This window comes from Lethenteron reissneri, chromosome 34, assembly GCF_015708825.2.
Source record: "Lethenteron reissneri isolate LAM-NWPU_2019-01 chromosome 34, ASM1570882v1, whole genome shotgun sequence".
NCBI classification, from domain to species: domain Eukaryota; kingdom Metazoa; phylum Chordata; class Hyperoartia; order Petromyzontiformes; family Petromyzontidae; genus Lethenteron; species Lethenteron reissneri.
The window spans coordinates 13,013,639-13,036,654 of record NC_083812.1 but is presented as its reverse complement, the minus strand read 5'-3'; the positions used below and the strand labels follow the sequence as shown (position 1 = coordinate 13,036,654).

At 47.3% G+C, this 23,016-nt stretch overlaps 1 protein-coding gene across 2 annotated transcripts in view; it reads left to right on the top strand.

The window, feature by feature from the left end:
- The first annotated feature begins 1,305 nt into the window (after window positions 1–1,305).
- LOC133350706 (ethanolamine-phosphate phospho-lyase-like) overlaps window positions 1,306–23,016 on the top strand; it is a 42,004-nt gene continuing 20,293 nt past the window's right edge. For both annotated transcript variants that reach the window (XM_061565357.1, XM_061565358.1), the window contains exons 1-5: window positions 1,306–1,711; window positions 15,719–15,837; window positions 16,961–17,120; window positions 18,833–18,907; window positions 21,059–21,152. In XM_061565357.1, the coding sequence (XP_061421341.1) occupies window positions 1,647–1,711; window positions 15,719–15,837; window positions 16,961–17,120; window positions 18,833–18,907; window positions 21,059–21,152 (513 nt within the window). In that variant the 5' untranslated portion in view covers window positions 1,306–1,646. The remainder of the gene's footprint in view (window positions 1,712–15,718; window positions 15,838–16,960; window positions 17,121–18,832; window positions 18,908–21,058; window positions 21,153–23,016) is intronic.

Genomic DNA, 23,016 nt, shown 5'->3' with positions numbered 1-23,016 from the left:
CTCGAGTCAGACTCGAGTCATGAATTTGATGACTTCAGACTCGACTTGGACTTGCATAACAATGACTTTGTCCCACCTCTGACTGGTGTGGACTCGAGTCATGTGACTTGGACTCGAGTCAGACTCGAGTCATGAATTTGATGACTTCAGACTCGACTTGGACTTGCATAACAATGACTTTGTCCCACCTCTGAGGTGTGGACTCGAGTCATGTGACTTGGACTCGAGTCAGACTCGAGTCATGAATTTGATGACTTCAGACTCGACTTGGACTTGCATAACAATGACTTTGTCCCACCTCTGAGGTGTGGACTCGAGTCATGTGACTTGGACTCGAGTCAGACTCGAGTCATGAATTTGATGACTTCAGACTCGACTTGGACTTGCATAACAATGACTTTGTCCCACCTCTGAGGTGTGGACTCGAGTCATGTGACTTGGACTCGAGTCAGACTCGAGTCATGAATTTGATGACTTCAGACTCGACTTGGACTTGCATAACAATGACTTTGTCCCACCTCTGACTGGTGTGGACTCGAGTCATGTGACTTGGACTCGAGTCAGACTCGAGTCATGAATTTGATGACTTCAGACTCGACTTGGACTTGCATAACAATGACTTTGTCCCACCTCTGAGGTGTGGACTCGAGTCATGTGACTTGGACTCGAGTCAGACTCGAGTCATGAATTTGATGACTTCAGACTCGACTTGGACTTGCATAACAATGACTTTGTCCCACCTCTGAGGTGTGGACTCGAGTCATGTGACTTGGACTCGAGTCAGACTCGAGTCATGAATTTGATGACTTCAGACTCGACTTGGACTTGCAAAACAATGACTTTGTCCCACCTCTGGGCACGTCCACCGGTCGAGAAGGAGAGATGAAATCAGCTGCTGGTGTGTAGGTGCTCGGTGGATTACAGAATCGAGAGAGATAGCGATGACTTGGCGAGGCCTTCATCCAGCAGCGGATTGACCATGGCTGATGGTGTGGTATGAACCGACATGTACAATTTAGACGTGGCAAACCAGACCCTTTGCCCGTTCACTTGTTATACAGTGTTTACATTTCATTCCCATCAAATATGTACAACTATGGATTCACTTTGATACCGTTTGAATGCGCAAACATGACTGGCCCCATCTCCTCATTTCCACCTCCACTCTGACCCCTCCCACCCCCCTCCCTACCCCTTTGCGTGGGTGGGGGGGATAGAAGAATCCCAGTGCGACGAAACCCCGCGGGTGGTGCTGGTGGGCTGACGCTGACGTTATATATACACACACCACTCGTCATGTGAGGTCACAGACTCGCACGCCTCACAAGCAACTTAACGCGCTGCCTTTGCCGAGCCGCACACACGCACACAGTCTCTCCATCACACACGCACACGCACGCACACAGTCTCTCCATCACACACGCACGCGCACGCAAACACGCGCTCTGTCTCATAGACACACGCACATTATATATCATACACATACTATATCCCATAAACACACTCTGACACACGCACACACAGTCCTATACACACGCGCAGATACATACAATTTAGCACACAGCCACACACAGCACGCACGCACGCGCGGACGGACGGACGGACGCACGGACGGACGCACGTGTAAGAGCGCTGAGTCATTCACAATGAGCGGCTACGTTCAAGTGTACGAGAAGAGCGAGACGCTGCGCTTGAGAGAGAAGCACGTCGGGTGAGTCCACGGTGCTGATCGCTGCCGGGGGAACCTCCGGAGTGTGCGCACAGGACAGGAAGGATGCTCGCTGGCGCCTAGACTCTGAGAGAAGACATCGACACGGGGCGCTGTGTGTTCATAGATTCAAAGAATAACGTGTCTGAGATCAGCGGCCGCTTGTGGGCTGGCAAGCTAACTGTTGTCACCCCTGCAGATACATTCCGAACACATCGTTTGAAGGTACTGCTGCGTTGGCATGTGCTGCACAAGCGAAAATAATAATAATAATAACTCCGACACATTGGCAATAAAACCGTGGCCTTAAGTGGAAACATATAGGCAACGTTTCGGGCAATAGGCCTTCTTCGAAGCACGTGTGTTATGATAGATGCCAGCAAGATAGATGCCTATAGGTAACAGCTGTGGTGGGTTAGCTGCCACCTATAGCAGCACATGTGCTCTGATGAAGGGCCTTTGCCCGAAACGTCATCTACGTATTATTATTATTTCCGGCAATAGAGCGAGTGCACCTCCGATTAGCACGGTCGGCTACGTACGGTGCGAAAGAATCCGAACATACATAGTATGGGTTTCCTTTTAAGGCAGTGTTATTGACAAATGTGTTGAGTTTATAGACCTTAAATATAACTTTCTATCTGCCATACGAGGCTTATGAATGTGTTTTTATTTTATACCTACGCGACATTACCGAAATAACAAAAGAGTATGGATTTCTGCAATAACGAAAGCTTCAAATCAAGATTATTAATAAGTGTTTGAATCTGTGTATTGTACATGGCTAGCTTTTACCTTCTCGAATCGATGGGCTCGCTGTGATAGAAATTATGGACTATATCCTATAGCGTATCGTCTGTACGGGCTGGCTGTCAAATATACGGCCTACGGAATAGCCGTCACGGGGTTAGCCGTCCCCCTATAGACGCTTTCGTTTAGCGTGTCAGGCGTCGCTCAGCCACACGGAGAGAGGCACTTGGCAATGTGAACGAAGCAATAGACAGCAGCAGCCTTGACAAGCCTTGACAATGGCAACACACCGCAACAATGCGATGCGATGAGACTCGGCGGGCCGATGGCACCGGCCCGCAGGGGCAACGAAGGGCAGCCTGGCAGTGGAGGCTATAAATAGTAACGGTGTCATCACGGCGGCGCTCTTCATGCCGCAGAGGTACACGCAGACGCCTCGGCAGGGGCGGGCGTGCTGGGGGGAGTGGGGGCCGGGGTGTAATAGCCCCCATTCGTTAATCCACTGCTGGATGAAGGCTTCCCCTACGCCTTTCGGTCATGGGAGGGGGTGGGGGTGACCATACTTCACCAAGATGGTTTCGTGTGACCGGTTCAGTCATTTTATCACTCGCCACTGATGTTCGCCGTGGCAGGGGGAGGTTCGGTGCGTTAATGTGCCCTAATGCGTCACGAAATCATCCTGTTACGAAGTCACGACTTGTTTTTGTTGTTGAGAATGTAGCTCTAGACACGCCAACCTCAGCACATTTAGCCCCTCTTAGCATCGGGTTAACACACACACATACACACAGCACGCACACGCATACATACAGCACGTACACACCAACACACAGCACGTACACACATACACACAGCACGTACACGCATACATACAGCACGTACACACATACACACAGCACGTACACACATACACACAGCACGTACACACATACACACAGCACGTACACACATACACACAGCACACATCCACACACAGCACGCACGCTCACAAACGCACAGCACACACAGGCGCTCACAAACACATGAGTCACAAACACATTACACACAGACAAAGATCCTCCGTATAGCCTTAACATGCTGTTAGGGCAAGTGCTGTTAGCGAGCACCTATGAAGTCCGGCACGGTACACGAAGGGGTGGGTGGCCAGATCTACGCCTTTGCCTCCCCAGTGGCGATGTTTACACACCGCACCAGGTACTCATTTGCGGCTGCGTCGACCTAGGGAAAACCCAGGACCGGTTTAGATTGTCGTCACTGGTGTTGGCCGTGATTGGCAATCGAACTCGGGCCACCGAATTCGTAGCGCAGCGTAGCGCTAACCGCCACTCTACCGCTCCCCCACAACACAGCACACACACACACTTACTAACACACGGTCAAAACACTCACGTGTAGCACACGCACGCGAGTATCATAGCGGCCCCACCCACCACAACTCGTCTAAGCGTGGATGCGAGGATGCCTCCAGCCACCGCAGCGTTCCTCGCCGTTATCTCGATCCGCTCAGCGACCGCTTTGAAGGCAACCCACGTCGTCCGGACTGAACACGATTGAGTTCAGGGTCGCACGATTGATCTAAAGCAAGCAGCACTCCGAGGGAAGAGGGGTAGGGGACACATAGCCTCTACAACGATCCTTTGCTCCGCATCGCGACCTCAAAAGTGTTCTAATTGGGTTCCCTTTCCTCGGACGTCGATCGCTCATCTCGCACCTTAATTTGTGACAGATCCTCAAAAGTGCGGGATCCTTGATTCAAGGCGAAGGTGAATGATACCCGGGGTGGGGTGGTGGCGCAGTGGTAAACACACTGCACTCAGCGCCCATCGATCCGAATGAGTTTCGATTTTCCCCGTGCAATGTTAACGTTCGTGCGGAGTGACATTTGAACCGGTCCTGAAACATTCATCTCTTCACCAACCCACACTGGCCAGCGTGGCCGAACAATCTTGGGGGAGGCCTTCCTCCAGTGATGAATACATGAAGGGCGAACTGATCGATACATTTTCTCTCATTACCCTACTGTGGCTGTGATCCAGTGGGTAGGATGTGCATGGTGTGTTAACCAATTAAGGACTCTGGCAATGACGTGCAGATCTTTGTTGATAAGATAAAAATGCTCAAAACCAAACTGAATATTGCACACTGGGAGGGTGATTGTGAACTCACTTTCATGTCCGTATGAGGTCATTGATTGATTCCATTAATTTGTACTTTTAAAACTACTGTGTAGACAATTACCTTCAAAATGACACATACATCGGTATCATATGATGGGGGAGCGGCACGGTGGTTAGCACGTTGCACTATGAACAAAGCAACCCGAGTTAGATTCCTGGCCATGGCTAACATCAACGTCGGAGTGATATATTAAAGGCGGTGAAACAGAACCCGACGCGGAATGGGGAATCCCGTCATTCCATCAGCAGAATGGCAATGGTTTGTAGTTATATATTATGCATTGTTTGGATCATTCAGACATTTTGCCCGTGTGTTAAAACTGTGGCAGGCTCAGTGGAGTCGTTGTGAACCTGCCGCTCTCTAACGAGCACTCGGTGCCTCTCGTAGCTGACAATTCAACACGATGGGAACCAAATAATTAAAAAACCCATCTACAATGCGTCAAAAAAACAAGAACCCTAAATGTAAAAAAATATACGAGGGGAGATGTGCCGGGCATCGGTCCTTGGCGAATGCATGTGCGCTTGTGCACCACAGCCAACGACGGTTCACGATTGTTTTGTGCGGCAGAGATCAGTTGCTTCAGAGTAAACCAACTGTTCATTCCCGCCAAGGGCTGCTTTTGCCACAGAAATGTAGAATTTTCCACTACTGGCTCTCACTGGGCAGTACAAACTTTACTGACCCTGTGCGGATGATGAGGCTGAGTTGACCATGGTTGACATTTGGATGATTGGGAGCCCTACTGTTCCGCCAATTGACAGAGTAAATAAAAAAATAACCCCATCTATTTTCCGTTCTGCTGATCCAGCTGATAGGAGAGATCAGTTGACCTTTATGACCAGGTGAGAGTCCATTGAGATCGGACATCAATAAGCGCATCACAACAAGAAAGACATTCCAGCGTGTGAGAACAAATATATAATGTAGATAACAACCAATGAAAAACATCAACCACAAGAAGTTATCTAAGCGACGAGAGTGAAATATGACATTTGTTTTCATAAAATATTAATTTATGTATGTTTAACTTTTTTCGCACCGTACGTAGCCAACTGTGCGAATCTGAGGTGTAGGGGAAGCATGACAAACTAAAAACCAAAAGCAGTTCTAAAGAAATGAGTTGTCAATCTAGATTTAAAAGTGTAGAGCTCCGTGGCTTCCTAATATGGGAAGGAAGAGCGTTCCAGACGGCTGCAGAAGTGCATCTGAAAGCGCGCGATGCAGTGACCGTCTTTGTTCGATGGTTAGCCAAAAGCCGCTGCGAGGATGACCGGAGTTTGCGTGATGGTTTCCGCTCCCTGACGAAATCAGCAAGGTATTGTGGTTCATTTGTGGCAAGTACTTTGTGTGTAACTAGTACGATCTGATAATGTATTCGTTCAGAAACTGAAAGCCAACGCAGCTCAGCGAGAACTGGACGGACATAATTATTGTGGGATGGAGCGGTGGTGGCGCAGAGGTTAGCGCACTGTGTTCCAAACCCAGCGACATTGCTTAAACTGCGTCCCCAGCCACGGCCAGCATCAATTAGCGAGTGACATCTGAACGGGTCATTGTCATTCCCCCCCGACCACCATCAACTCGCTCTCACAGGCGCGGTGAAGTATGGTCAAACAACCACCGTGACCGTCCGACAAGGAGTGAAGAAGCCTTCATCCAGCAGTGGATTGACAAAGGGGCACACCTCAATTGTGCCGATTGGTCTAGGCGTGGACCATTATTTACCTGCACGGCATGAGCCGAAACAGTTTTGGCACGGACCTTGCAACATCCATAAACCGGGTCGTGACGATAAACAGGATAGCGAGCATGCATGTCTCACAACCTTTGGTGCGCTTTGCTTCTCTTCTCTCATTGCGTCACCGAAAGAACAACACCGGCCGTCTTCCGATGATGAATGTGTCATGAAGTATTTCCCCCAGGCCTCAAACCACCCAACCACCTGGACTCTGTCCCCCCACCTACCCCCCCCCCCCCACCACCTTTCCCGCACGTCCACCAGGTTGTTTGTTGGGGTCTAGAAAACAAATGTTTTCTAGAGTTCAGCCCCGCTCAGCTATGGGTGGAAAAAAAATAACATAACCAAGCCCTGCTGTCATCGATTTTAAGTAATTTATAAAGCTACAGTGGCCGAAACGTCGTGATAATTATTTTATTATGTTTTATTTTTATTATTTTATTATTATTTCTCTTCTACGCGACTTTACCGAAAGAACCAAGAAGACTACAGTGTACACTTTATCCAACGCATAATATTAGTTAAAAGTTAGGTTGCTTTCGTATTGGTTCGTGAGTTTGTGGCCATTTTCCTTTCTACAAATTATAAGGTAGAAGTGGTCAATAGGTGGGGCATGTTGAAGTTAAATAGGAAAGCAATTATCTGGTTAAAACCGGTTTCCCTCGCTTTGTGCAGGAGATGTGTTCCAAAAAAAAGGTGCACAAAACAAACCCACGCTAAAGAGGATACAAACATAATGTTGTCCCACATCCGCATATGAGTGAATTCAAATCGCATGAAGTGAATTTTGGGAGTAAATAGGTTAACCGCACACATTATACACGAAACCGCCCAAACCAAACCTGCATCGAGCGAGGAAAACTTGAAGTTAAATACATCTATTGAAAAATCACTATCATTCCCCTCCAACAACTTACATGCACTTACGCATTCTTGTAGTCACTGGGCATGGAGTGCTTTATTTATATTCATGCATACATTTTCGAAAACCAAACTGCACATTTGTGACAATCTGATGGAACGCAATAAGTAACATCCTTTAAACGTCAACAAGAACAGCTCAATGTAGCTACAAACAAGGAGACGCAGTGTGTTGTGCACAGTGGTTGATGGGTTTGATTGTCTGCCTCCCAACAAATGCAAAGTCCACATTATTTAATTAGCCCGTTAATGTCCACCCCTGATTCCGAGAATCTGTTTTTCATTTACCAGAGAGTTTTGGTTTATCACTAATCATTCCATCTACTCAAACCTTTCAGGTTTAGCATAAGAGCCCGAGGTATAAATGGCGAATTTAAGACACGTTAATGGGATAGGGAATTCAAGGACAAAGTGGCACAATTTGTTCCACATAGACAATCAACGGTAGCCTGCTGAGTGCAGTACAGGTGCTATGTATCTGTGGTGACTGTCTGGTGATGCCACACTCTCCAAGGCTGTGCTTTATCACGCATTTAAAGAGTTATCAGTGAGCACTGCACGTTATCAGATCAATCACCACCTGCCGAGAAACCACTCTTGAGTGGTTTGTTCAGAGCTTCAACAAAAATAATGATTTCTAATCTTTACAATTTTGTTTTATGTTTGTCAGTCCACGTCATAATTTGACGCCAAATTTCACACAACTCATCGGCCGCATCGGAATCCATCCTATCAGCAGCATTGATTCAATCAAAGGCAAACTCTGGAACGGTTTCGACACGTGGCGTCTCATCGGCAGAGTCAGGCTGGCTTAAACCACTGATAGGGAACTCTCCGATGTTTGCAGGCAAGGGCCCTCTCTGTCAGAGGTGGTTCTAGTTCGACATGTTGGAATGCCCCATTCACTTATTGCTCTGTATCGGTCGCGGTCCAGTGATGCCAACGTTTTCGTGGCTGTGCTTAAATTCAAACGAGCCGCTGTTATGCGTTGACATTGTGCTGAGCTAGCACTGCGCACTATCAACCCAAGCACCACATACCATAGGTGGGGAACCACTCTCGAGTTAAATGGGCGGCACAATTTGGGGAGGTGGCGGAGGGGGGCTGACTCCTGCCCGTTGCTTTTCTGCTGTTGATAAGAGGCACAAACACCAAGTCACGATGCCCTCGCAGTATCCTGGTAGCGCTGTTATGTCACAGCGAAGGAGAGGTTAACGCTGAACAAACAATCCACCTGGGGATCTTAACCCAGCTGGGGGGGTGGGGGGGATGGGCTAATGACCCTGCACTCCAAGCTATTAACTGAGTCCAGCACGCAAGTGCAGGAGGGTGGGTGGGGAGGCGTTGGACCCAGCTGGCTCGAGTTTCAAGCCTCATCTCTGCCGGCAGATACATTTACTGCCACGGCCCCAAATTTCAACATGTAAAAATTTGCCAGCTATTTTTTTCTTCGACAAAAAAAAAATATGTCGATGATGATGACGACACCTTTCGCGAAAAAAATCGTGCAGACCACTTTGGCCCATGAAATATTATATCAATGAGAGATTACACCATAGCATTATTCTCCTGTGCTATACTTTGAGATCTATGTTGTCCGCCTTCATCAACCTATAATGATTTTTTTTAAACCCACACACGGCATCGAGAGGTCCCTCACCCAGCAGTCGAGTTGCAAAATAACTATCAATGTGTGTGTATTCTATTCGAATAGAAAACCGGTTGCTTAATTATTGCCTCCCAGAATGATTACTTCCCAGTCTTTTGTTGCCCGCATCATATCATAACAACGTGGTATTGTTTGGCTGAGAGAAGTGTGGCTGATCTCACGGGATCATCATGTGACACACGCACAGAACACCGGTGAACGTGCGTACACTTGCCCGATGTACAGGAACCAAGCCCACTCGTGCGGTCCACACTCAACGCTCGCAAATCACACTTTGATAACGAACATTCCGCCTACACCCCAGAGCCGGGACGAGTGGGGTGCGGGGGTGGGCCCTGGATCACCAAATGTCCAAATGTCCCTTTGGCCCAACCCAAGTTCACACTCCTTAGCATGGTAACCACTGTTATGATGGCCCCCCACACCGCAGATAAATCCCCTGCACCTCCGATTAGCACGGATGGCTACGTACGGTGCGAAAAAAGTGCAACGTACATAGCACTCCTCCCCCCGAAATTCGAGAAGGGCTTGATTCCGGCATGGTGCATGCCAATATATGATTGTATTACTTGATTTCTTTCTCTCGTAGGGCCATGAACCTTTTACATCAGTTACAATGCAATACAAATTTGGATTTATAGGGCTATAAATACGATTGCATATCAGGACAATGTATGTAAAACTGGGCTTAATTTATGGAGTGAAAGAGACAGTCAGATGGAGGGACATGGGAATGTCCTGAGCCTGGAGTTGAAATGGAACAGGGAGTCAACAGTGCAGGTGCCTGGGGGAAGGTCGTTTCAGAATATGGTGGCAGCAGATGTTTTAATTGAAGACATACAGATATATTAACTTACCAGAGGGACAACGTTTTTTTTTTTAATGTTCACAGCAATACTATCCATCGTCTAGCTCTCAAATATGTTAGGGTTTACCACGTGTTGTTCGGCATGATGTTCGACGTTTTGTTCCACGTGCTAGGAGCTTCTTCAGGAACTGATTCAAGTTCCAATGCAGCATCCGGAGCGGAACGTCAGTCATAATTCCGAGGAATTTGCAGTACAACTCGATAACACATCAAAGAGCTGTACAGTACAACCGTAAAAATCTATGCAGTTATATGATGCCGATTTTCATTTCTCATCTTGATAAAAAAAATGAGGAGTCATTCTACTTGTGTCTGCTGTTACGAATAAAGCACTCTCGTGGAATTGCCTGTTTATGTTGTGCCGGACAAGTTATGGATCTTTGTGCCTTGGACTTCAGTTCTGTGTCTGCTGCTCACAGACGCATTCTCCGCGTTGGCGTCGCTGCGTCGTGTACCACGTCCAAGCACTCGTGCAACCACCTGAGTGTTGGACTCAAACTAAAAATCGCAGCGCTAAGCTATTTCAGTAGCAGAGTTGGTCTTGGGGGTCTCAAACTATGTTCCTTTCCAGATTATGGAGCCACAATCACTCTGAGATAGTGGGTTCAAAATCCATTCTCTGGTAACTGCTAACAAAGACTTTCGACTCGTTTGGCAAAGCCGAGGTCAGATGGGCTTATTTGGCAACCAGGCAGAGAATAGTCCACTGACCGTGCAGGTTTTTCACAGTTGTGCTGCATATGTGTGAATTCAATTATGAACTCAGCTCCTCAAGAATCTCCCAGCATGCAGAGCAAAATGTCAAACATTGGTGCAACCCAATTAAACACATTCCTGCGGAGGGAGCTGATAGAAACGTTGGGTTGCTCGGTCAATGGCCAGGGTCAACGGCGGCGTGGTGTATTCCGCAAATATGGCCGACTGTGAGGGCGGGCACAAGCCGGCGTGAATAGGTTAAACGTTGAGTTTTATAAGGGCACCACGGGGTGACCAGCCCCTCCCCACCCAGCTCCACCCCTCCACCCCCGACCCAGCCCCACCCTCCCCACTCAGCCCCTCCCCCCCCTCCCCTCTCCACCCAGCCACACCCCTCCCATTTTTGGATGCACGACGGACGGATGGACGGACACAATAATCCCCTGTGGGCTGGTGGAACCAGGTGGTTCCTACCAGTAACATTTGGACAACTAACTTAACCTTATTGGCACAGTTGAAACAGAGGTCAGTCGGTCATGCAATATAGGCCCCCATCTGTGAATCCCACCTGTGAAGGATGTGATCCCTGACATGCAATACCCCAGCGTCTACAAACTAAGCTGTGCCTGCCGCAGTAGTTACATTGGGGAAATTGAGCGGCATGTCTCAGACCGTGTTCATGAACATAAGGCAGATCTGAAACATCGTTAGAATCAATACCTCAGCCGTTGGTGATCATTATTTTAATGCGGTGGGCTCACACGAAATTGATTTCTCCAAGACGAAGGTACTCTGCAAACCCACTGGCTATCAGTAAAGTTTCGTGCATGAAGCCATCCAGATATATAAACACAGACACACTTTCAACCAAGAAGATGGGTGCAAACTGAGCAATCATTGGTAGGACGTTATTAACCAGTTTAAGTCATAACTGGCTGTGATATTTCCATCCTACCTTCCGATGTTAGCAGCTATTTTCGACTCTTTTACATTAACAGGTTCACACTAACAAAGCTGCCGTTAACATTGACATGCTAATCTCTCTCACTTTAACATCACTTGCCCCGCCCACTTCGTTTAAGACCCTTCGGCTACACCGATTTCAAACCTTTAAAACAGCCTGCTTCAACAGCTTTCCCCCCTCTTTTTTTCACCTGATGACGATTGCTTGTGTTGCGATCGAAACGTCGTGATATTTTTATAATTTTGTATTCACTTTATTTTCATTTTTATTTTGTATTATTGTATTGTTCTATCTACACGACTTTACCGAAAGACCTAAAGAATATGAATTCCTGCAGTCACGAAAGCTTTAAGTCAAGATTTATACACTATACTTTCAAGGATGGTACCAGGCAGATTAATTTTGAACTGCCCTTGTGGCTTTAGCTTGAATGACACGCAGAGTCACTTCCCCTTTCTTTGGAGCAGCTTGCTGAGAAGGTGGCCCAAGCAATGTATGTTTAGATTTCTCCACTCTCACGTGAAATGGCAATTTTGTTTAGCCGCAGAATAAAACATTCATGTCAAACTTAATGGCCCGTGCTGGCATTCGCTTAGAAGGACAGACCAAGAATAACTCACTCCACTCATCACAGTGGCGTGGCTCTCAATTGCGCAGGCAATGCAGCTGCACCAAGGCCCATGGGACGGAGGGGCTCACGCCCGAAGCTACGAAGAGAAAGGGATCTCATTTAACTAATTGCACCAGGGCCCATGCCAATGCCACTGCACTACTACCGCATCATCGCTACGTGAAGTCGTGGAGGAGGTACGCTACCCAAAAGTTTTTTTCGAATTGCGTGCAGATTTTTTTTCTTATAACGCAGCGAGACAGAACAAATAATACATGGATGTGAGAGCATACGCATGTTAAAAGTGAAATTGTCGACCGTTAAGAAAACGTGGGCTTGAAGGGATGATGACGGGTAGGCAAGACGAATGATGGAGTGGTTGCCAATAGAGGCAATGCACCCAAGAGGATCTCCACTGTGGAGATGGATCAGCTCGTGTGGAGGTGCTGGGCAGTTTGTTGCCTATCGCTGGACAGTGAGAGATGGTGAGACTTTGTGGGGAGATCTTCATCTTGATAGTGGATAGATCTTGGCTGATGATAATTGCGTGACGAGGTCTTCATCCAGCAGTCGATAGACAATGGCCAATGATGATGAAGTGTAGCGACTTTCGTACAGCAGTGGAAAGATCAGAGTTCACAATGATGATCATTATCATCATGATGAATGCAATGTTGATGATCGTGGCCGGTAGTATATTTGGCAGTCTTTGTCACAGACGTTCTGATATGATCATGCTGGCCTGGCTCTCGAGGTCTCCATCTAGCAGTGCATCGTTCATGGCTGATGACGACTTAGGTAGGCCTTCATCAAGCAGCGGATGAGAACATAGCTGCTGATGACGATGATGAATGCGGTGTTAATGAACGTGGTGGAGAGGGTACATGTATACATACCAAGGCCGTAGCCATGGAGTCAACATTGGGGGGGACCAAATCTTCCAGGGGGTCTAGGGGTCCCCCCCCCCCCAGAAAAACATCGAAATCTGAAATAATTTCCTGCCGATAATATAAAAAATGCACCAACAAGGATGGACTTTTTTTTTACAATAATGTCTAATAGTGTATTGTATTATATTGCTCTGTTTTGTTTACCTTTCTTGTTTCATTGTATGTAATGGCAGAGATTAGGGATTAATAAAGTACAACCACAATCATATAAACAGAAATCTATGAATTGTTATATGAAGACAAGCCCAAATATTGTGGCCAAGGTTGAGCAAATTGTTGTTTTAATTTACATAGCATAGCATTTTTTGTTTTAACATTGTTTATAGCAATATATTTGGGGGGGGGGGCATTTTAAGCATATTTGAATATTGTGGGAAAATGTGTCCCCTCCAATATATATTATAATTACGGCCTTGATACGTACATATTTTGGGGGTAAATCCTGACCAAATCAAACTGGTGCTGAGAGCATCAATGTAAAAATTAACCGAACAAACAAAAACGCGCGGCGGCGTATCTATCGTTCACGTGGCGGCGGGGAGGGGGAGGAGGAGGAGGAGGCGGCGCTGGCTCGGATTGCGTGTGGCGCGCGCTCTCGCTCAGCCATGCACACGTTTGGCCGGGTCACGTTCGCTCTGCCAAGTCCGAGAGGCCGTTGCCTCTGCCGGTTTTGCCCACGCTTGCCGATTGGTTCCGACCGTGGGCGTGACGCCGAGGTCGCACTCACTCAGTTTAAACTGTGATAGGTGGCTTGAAGTTCACGATTGTGGGGATCCTTATCCTGCACGTTGATGACTTGCGGGGTAACCGTGTCACCAGCACCCCCAGCTTTCGTAAAATGACTTGACCGTTATTTTAAACGAGCAACACACGAGCCGGCCCACAGCCGGTGTCAATTTCGTGAACTGAAATCAAGTGACAGCAGTATTTGTCAACAAAGTGTTTTTTTTTTCACGTTCGGAAACGATGACGGCTAGTGGACAGAATTATATCGGCATAATTACGACCACGACTACTGCCCAACAACAGACCACAGTGTGGACTGACTGCGAGGAGGCAACATTAACTAAGTCTGAATGAAGACGCAACCAAGATAATTGCGTAACATTATTCGACGCTGCTAGTGCAGTGAGAGAGAATAAACATGGTCATTGAATACATTTATTTATGTTGGCTGACTGAATGTTAACGCGAAGATAGAAAATGTGTGCGCTCCTCACGTATATAATAACTCGGAGAGTTTGACTAAACATTTTACAGCTTTAGTTGACTAAACTGAGAAAATGACTTCTTGAATTCACCGGCCTAAGACTTGACTCCAATTCCACAGATTGTTGTCCACTTGATTTAGGACTCTTTAAAAACATGTCCCAAAAAAATGTGACCAAGTTAACGCTGCTCAGGGCTAATTCGAGATGTCGTACACAGGACGTAATTTCTCAAGAATTGCCTCGGTCGCTTGGTAGACTGGAGTAGCCGTGGTCCTTTGCGAGAAGGATTCTGGATGTTGCGTGGCCGGTTGTGGAAATATTTTCTCACAGTCGCCGACCCGAACAGACCCGTCTGAATATAAACATCTCTCGTACGTCATGCCACCATGCCATCACATACACGATTTGAAGTCGCATTGTCATTTTGTTAGTACTGCAGATTTTAGTTTTTTTATATATATATATATATAAAATACAAATATTTCGATTTATTTTTGTTCTGTAAGCGTTATTTTCAGGGTCCTGAATTATACTAATCGACACAATATCCCAACAAGCTGGCAAGCACAACAGCGGTAACCACCGTTAAACACAACACTCGGATCCACCGAGAAGCAGCTCGCTAACCCTAACTAAATCTATCAACATGTTCAACATTTTCTGCGTTCATCATCACCTTCGTCATCAGCCGGGGTTAATCCGCTGATGAGTCTGCACTTGGCATTTAATTACATTTTAACAGCACCAAATCCCACACCGCAGCAACTCATTTGCAAAAGTTTAATCATTGCATAACATATTAACTCTACGTGTGTCTGTGTGACTTTGGAAATTGAACTCCAGAGCCTGGAGCTGCAAATGTTGGGGCACCGATTGTCATTGTTTATTTTGAATCGATTACAGTATTTCCATGAAAGATAGTGATAAAAATATAGCCTCTGTTGATTCTTGACATGTGTAAACCGTGTGTGTGCGCGCGCGTGCGTGTGATGCGGAGAGAGAGGTGTGGGCGGTGTGGAGCAGTGGGGGACTGTGGGTGGTGGTGGTGAGGGGCTGTGGGTGGTAGTGGGGGGGTGGTGGTGGGGGGCTGTGGGTGGTCGTGGGAGCCTTTGAGCTGTGTGGAGCAGTGAGGGACTGTGGGTAATGGTGGTGGTGGTGGGGACTACGTGGTGACGGGGGTGGGAGCTGTGGGTAGCAGTCGTGGTTGTGGAGGGGAGGGGTGGTTTGGAGCTGTGATGAGTGTTGTGTGCTCTGGATAGCCACAGGAGTTGTAGGTAGCAATCGGTTCTGCGAGGTATGTCAACAGGAGCCCCAGGGTCTTAAGTTGACCTTTTGGCAATGCAGGGCGCGCGTGCGTGAGGTGCGGTTGAACGTAGTAGCTTCAGGCTCGCGGCGCATTCTTTTCGCTAACCGCTGGACTTTCGCCGCGCCCGCTCTCTGCGTGTCGAGCAGGCCGTCGTGCACGCTGTTCTTCTCGTCGGACCCCCTTAAGATCGTGCGGGCCCAGGGCCAGTACATGTACAATGAGAAGGACGAGCGCTACCTCGACTGCATCAACAACGTGGCGCACGGTGAGGCTACCACCGCCGCTCGCTCTGCCACCTGCACCGGGGGCCTGAGTGCAGAACGAGCGACGGATTTCTAGACATGGCTGTGAGATCGGACCTGTCGTAACTCCAACACCGGAGGGAAATTAAAAGAATAAAAGCATCTGAGAGTTAGGTGAGAACTTAGTCCTGGGGACCTCCCTTCACCAACCCTGCAGCGAGGAGCATGGATAAGTATGGTGGGGGAAAAACCCCGATGACTGAGAGGCACGAGGAAGTGGATTGACAGAGGGCTTTACGTTGCTATTCAGCAGAAGTTTTCAGACAAGGCCCTCTGTCTCACAGCACGGTACTGAAATCGGTGACATTACAAGACTTCATGATGGCATCCACGATTGTAAAGAACAGGTCGAGGCAGGAATTGAAGTCGGGCGTGAGAGTTTCGCTCACTGCCGCATTTGAAAGCCTGCAGCAGTCAAACTTTCCCATCATCTGCAGCGGAGTTTCATAAAATGTTTGATAGCCATCATGCCGAGCCTCCCCCATTGCTCACACAGACTCTGGTAGTGTTCCTCCTTCCCTAAAACACCACCGTAAACAACCGCCCTCCCCGTCTTTCATTTTGCCTTTTAAACACACGTCTGAGCGCTCGTGAAAAGTGCTGTCATTAATCCTGCGAATACAACGAGAGTTTAAAGCTCACCATGTTCAGCGTAAACCTAAGCAAAACAATTTGTCCCGTGACCGAACGCGGTTGTAAATTCGTCCCTTCAAAGTTTTCGAAGTGCCCGTGCCCTGGCACACTTCAAGAAGTGACGCATCGCGTTGCGTTGTGCATCCGGCTGGCTCGAGTCCGTGGCAAGAGCTCTTGACTCACAAGAGGACAGCGTGTGAGTCCCGGTCAAGAGCCGATTTGGTTACAATCTGTACCCGCATTGTGAGACGTCCACAGGGTTGTTATTGTTTTAAATCCTTTCTATGGATAGACTCACCCCCCTCCCCCAACGTCGACATGCAGAATCCCCATCGCAGGCCCAGGGACGGCAAGAGGCAGATTTACGCCGAGTGGCACTGACGTTGACTTTTTTGTTTGTTTGAAGACGCCGACTCTTTGTTTTGCCGTTGACTTTGTGCGTTTTTTTAACAGTCGGCCACTGCCACCCAGACGTGGTCCAGGCTGCCCACAAGCAAATGCTGCTCCTCAACACCAACTCACGGTTCCTGCACGACCACATGGTCTGCTACGCCAAGCGGCTGACGGACACCCTGCCTGAGAAGCTCTGCGTCTGCTACTTCGTGAACTCGGGGTAAAAAGGAATTGCAAATCGCCGACGAAGCAGGACGGGACACGAACACGCTTGGTTAGTGGTGTCAGGTGTTGTTAGTTTTTTTGTCCTTTTCCTGGCGAGGCGTCGCAGAGACGCCTGCTGCAGAGGGTTGGATGGACGAGACCCGAGTTATTTTCGCCGCTCAGCAGCTGCCGCTGCCCATCACCCCGGAGAGCGAGGGGTTAGAGGGCATGGCTAAGATGAGGGACCACACGCCCGCGCTAAAGGGTTGGCGTCTCGCACCGAGTGAGGAGTTCGGTTTGCCCCCAGAAAATGTTGTGTTCTCTGCAGCACACTCCTGAGAATGTTCAATAATTCGCTGTAGATGGTGTTTGCCTCGATACTCTGTGCTGTACTCCAACAGCAACACGTTCACGATTGCCATACGATATTTGTGCCATTAGACCCTTATCATTGCCTTTAGTTGCAGTCCTGAAATATTTCATACTTAAGATTCTAATAGATTATGCTAACAATACTGCTACAATACATGGTAATGCTATTGAGTGTATTAATAGGATACAATTAAAATATATGGGCATTTCTAAACAAGCAACTCCATGAGGTACATAAGATTGCAAAGACTATTAAGTGCCATTATAATCTACAATTGCATGCAGCATAATCCCTGTGTGTGTGTGTGTAACACGCAAGCATGGAACCCCGTGAAAGGTTGTGACAGCCGTACCCCAGCCTAAGCGTTTGAATTCTCAACCAGCCTCATTATCCTCGTGGCAAGGAGGTATCGTTATCTACGTCTCCATTCAAGATACCTTAGCTGGGCGGAGCATTTCAGAGCGCTCCAGAGCACCTTTCTATTGCACGACCTGTTTGCCCAGAGCGCATCGTAACAGGAGCTCACAGTCTGCGGAGCTGCTGCCTCGCCGAGCGTTAGGTGGACGTCAGATTGCGTCAAAGATCCGATTGATCGAATGTGTCACACGCCCGCCTAATGCACAGCGAGCTATATGCAATTGTCTCCGCCGTTCAAAAAACAAGCGCTCTCCTATCACACCGTTGAATAACAGCTAAGTTCCGCATTGTAGCGCCATGGTGGAATGCTCTCTACCCACTGAATCCATGGACAGATTGTATCGGGGTTGCAAATACAACGTGCTTGCGTACTGGTTTCATTATCAGCTGCTCCTTACTCGTTGCGGGTCAGTGACTCTGCGCCCATGTGGCCGCAAACACGCCAGCAAATAAAGCATTCACTTTAAAAGACGGCGCAGATCCTACGTCTTCGCCCCCGTTTCTACTTAGATAAACACAACATATGCGTTTTGTATAGCCCAATTTACACATGTATTGCATTATCCGTGGTTGTTGTTTATCCGGGCCACCCCATTCATTACCTGTGGTTCCACAGAAGGTGTGGTCAGGCGGGGAGAAAACCCACGTTTTGAATAGCCCAATTTACACATGTATTGCATTATCCCTGGTTTTTGTTGTTGTTGTTGTTTATCTGGGCCACTCTATTCATTACCTGTGGTTCCACAGAAGGTGTGGTCAGGCGGGGAGAAACCCCACGTTTTGTATAGCCCAATTTACACATGTATTGCATTATCCTGTTGTTGTTTATCCGGGCCTCCCCATTCATTACCTGTGGTTCCACAGAAGGTGTGGTCAGGCGGGGAGAAAACCCACGCTGGCACATTCCTCCTGACACGCGGCTGTGAAATGACTTCCAGGTCAGAGGCGAATGACCTCGCGCTGCGCCTGGCCAGGCAGCACACGGGCCACGAGGACGTGATCACCCTCGATCAGTAAGAGATAGTACTGCCGGTCACACACACACACTCCACAAGGACGTGATCACCCTTGATCAGTAAGAGATAGTACTGCCGGTCACACACAAACACACTCCACAAGGACGTGATAACCCTTGATCAGTAAGAGATAGTACTGCCGCTCATGCACACACACATACACCATGAGGACGTGATCACCCTTGATCAGTAAGAGATAGTACTGCCGGTCACACACACACACTACACAAGGACGTGATCACCCTTGATCAGTAAGAGATAGTACTGCCGGTCACACACAAACACACTCCACAAGGACGTGATAACCCTTGATCAGTAAGAGATAGTACTGCCGGTCATGCACACACACACACCCACTCCACGGACGGGATTCAATAATCATGGAGGAGCGAACATTATTACCCTTAGGGCTGAACAGAACCATCAAATATTTTTGTGGCCAACCACGCGTTAACACAAAGATCCCCCATATAGCCTTAACATACTTTTGGGGCAAGTACTGTTGGCGAGCACCTATGATGAACGGAACACGAGAGGGTGGGTGGCCAGCACTACGCCTTGCCGCCTATGTCTCCCGAGTGGCGATGTTTACACACTCACCAGGCACTCATTCGAGTACTCATTCGAGTACCTGGTGAGTACTCATTCGAGTACTCATTCGAGTACCTGGTGAGTACTCATTCGAGTACCTGGTGAGTACTCATTCGAGTACTCATTCGAGTACCTGGTGAGTACTCATTCGAGTACTCATTCGAGTACCTGGTGAGTACTCATTCGAGTACTCATTCGAGTACCTGGTGAGTACTGCCCTCATCAAACCGGAAACCTCTTGTGCTCAAAGGCCCCCAGCTGTTTGTTGTACAATGAACTGAAGTCACATCTAAACTCCAGATCGACAGGGACTAACCGTGCATATTCTCTTTTTTGGTTTCTATTCGTGGGAACTTTTAATCGGCTGTTTAATGCCATCACGGCAAAACAATTTGAGTGTTCCGAAGACTGTATAATATTATCATTGCCGTGTTGCCAGCAGGCCCCTCTCCCAGCGAAACATCCCCTTGTATCAATTTAAATTGGTACCCTTGTCAAAAAAATTACAATCTCCAAATAATGATTTTAAGTCCCAAAATAAAATTACCCAACAAAAAACTCACTATTCGCATGAAATAATTTCCATGACAAATGCTTATAACTCAATACGTTAGTAAACGTGACCTATGGCAGAATCATCACAGCTGTAACAACACCTGCAAGGATTACGCAAGACTGTTTTGTTCACCTGTGCAATAGCACACCTCGAATCCTGAGCTCGGTCTAAACAGAAATCGAATCTGCAGTCCCCGTTCAATCCGCTGTTGGTAGAAGACTTCCGCACGCCATGTCGATCCATGGGGGTTGTTTCTCCATACTTCACCACGCTGACCAATCAATGTAGGTTGGTTGGATTTAGGGGCCCAGTCCTGTCGTACGCGTTTCTGTGTGGGCTTTCCATTGATTTCCTTCGGGCCTTCAGACTCATTGTGGCTTTCCTATGTAAATGAGAATGTTTTATTTTTTGTGACCACAATGGCTATAATTTTCAAATAATATTACAGTAGGTTCTTGCGGTTGAGCTGCATAAAACTCTCTAACGTGTTTCCAGGTTATACCGCAAGTTGCTTGGCACAATGTCTGACGTATACCTTTACATGCTGGAAGATCGAGCTCCTTAAGAAGCTCCCAGGACGTGGAGTGAAACGTCGATCATCGTGTCGAGCAACACCGAGTGCAACCTTCAGTGCCACGAAATTGCAGATAATTATCACCGTGCTCTGTGTTGTCATTGCCTCGGAAATTTGTGTGTCTCATGCCCCTGGATCATGGAGACGAAAGTTATTCAGTCTGGACAACTAAAAATTACAGTGTTCATTTTGTTCTTCACAAGAACCATTGTTGGTGGTTACACCTGAACAATAATGATGCTTATATTAAAAATAGATGCATGTATACGATTTCAGTATCCTAACAATCCTGTCCAGGAAGATAACTCACTCTTTAATTAAGCCCGGCCATGACTGAGTCATTCTGTCACCGAAAGTTTGCGCGGCTTCTGAGAAACAATCGAAAAAAAATGTGATTTTAAATGTACCCGTACGCGTCTCTCCTCAGTGCCTACCATGGCCACGTGACATCGCTCATCGACATCAGCCCGTACAAGTTTAACCACATGGGCCCCGACGCCAAGAAGGAGTGGGTGCACGTGGTGAGTCACGGTCTCAAGCGTAGGGACCCACTCCAAGTGGCCGAGGGCTACTCCACGCAGACGGCTCTTTTATTTGGCTGCATCCTTATTCAATACGGCCAGCAGCTGTTGAGACATTTCACAAAAGCACGTGATGAGAGAAATGCCGAGGCACACGGATAGATATGATCGTCGTAGAAACAAAATCATATTTCCCTATTTATAGAAATGAGCTCACGTGCAAGTGCTAAGTAGATTGTTAATTCGATGCATAGGATTTCGTTACGCATTTTTATTATGATTCATAATTAGTTTGTAATGGGTTGGAGATTGTGTCGGTATAATGTCAATAAAAAATTTTTTTTACCGTAGTAAATATCGTTTAGCTACTGTAACAAAAAGTGACATTACACGTACACGATCTTTCGGTAAAGTCACGTAGGTAAAAAATGAAATTAAAATTAATAAAAATAAAATAATAAAAATCACGACGTTTCGAAGGCAATACAAGTCTCCGTCATCAGGTGGGACCGTCACAGCCAGATTTGCTGCTAAGAGTATGAATCCTTGCAGTCACGAAAGCTTCAAACGTACACGATCGCCAATCCGAAACAAAGTATTTATTAATCACGGGTGAATTGTTCACATTGCGGGATTGTTAGGGATGATGACAACCTTCGGGAAGCTTCCACGTCGCAGTCGAATGGTAACGGTCAATTATGAAGATATAAAATATAGTACCCATCTGTATTATACAAATGTGATACAAGCTGACCGTATATTTGCTGTCGCGATAAAATGTGGCTGCATCTCAAGGAGTTGTAACAGTGGACGTGTTTATACTGTATACGTCCAGCCAAAGCAGGAACACCGGCTCCTATTAAGTATTAAATTAAGTGTGTGAATGCCACTTCATCTCGAGGTGTTGTAACAAAGTTGGGGAGGGGAGGGGGCGGGATAAAAACCTGGGGTTACAAAACAACAACGAAACTGGGGAGGGTGGTGGGCGAACAAGTGAGCCGAGGGGATCGTTGACAGAGGGGGTAGGGTGAGGATGAGAGCAGGACACGTGGGAGAGAGAAAGAGCAACACGTGCGGGACCAGGGGGCAGCAGCACACTAAAATGAGTCCTGGAGGAGGGCAAAGATGAAACTGGTGTTGCCGCGGTCCAGAAATCGAAGAGTGCACGCAGAATGAGGGTGTCGTGGGGGTTGGATTTCCAACAGCAGCGCCAGTCCAGTGATGTCAGGGAGCTCCAGATGAAGTTCAGGGCACTGGGCCTCAGACAAACAAGTGCGAAGAGAGCCATGTGGACACGAGACGTCTCTGAAGTCCATTACACTGGTCAACAACAACAACAAAAAACATTTTTTTCTGGCCTGGACTTTTGCAGCTGTTTTATACTAATTTCAGGGTGCTGATTCCAAATCTGACCTCAGATTTGCTCTATCACATCTCATTTTTATGCTATCGGTATACCCCATTTTCATTGATTTTACCCGAAATTAACTCTGTCACTTATGATTGCAAGTTGTTACGAGTCAGTGACTCCTTTAGTGTTAAAATATGGTGCTGTATTTTTAGGATAGTGTGTTTATAATATCATTTTATGTAGATATCCACATTTATTTAAAAATTTTATTCAGCAGTTTTTATTGAAAATGAAATATTTGATATCTCAAAAACCTGATGGGATAGACAAAAACTGATGCCAGATTTGGAATCAGCACCCCAAAATTACCTTTAAACCGTTGGCATACCTTATGCCAGAAAAAGTGTGTTGACCAGTGTTATGAATGAGTCCCAGGTACTTGGTTCTAGGTGGAGGTGGGGCAAGGATCAGAATGCAGCCTGCTGCCTTCTGGTCACTTAGACAGGCGACTGG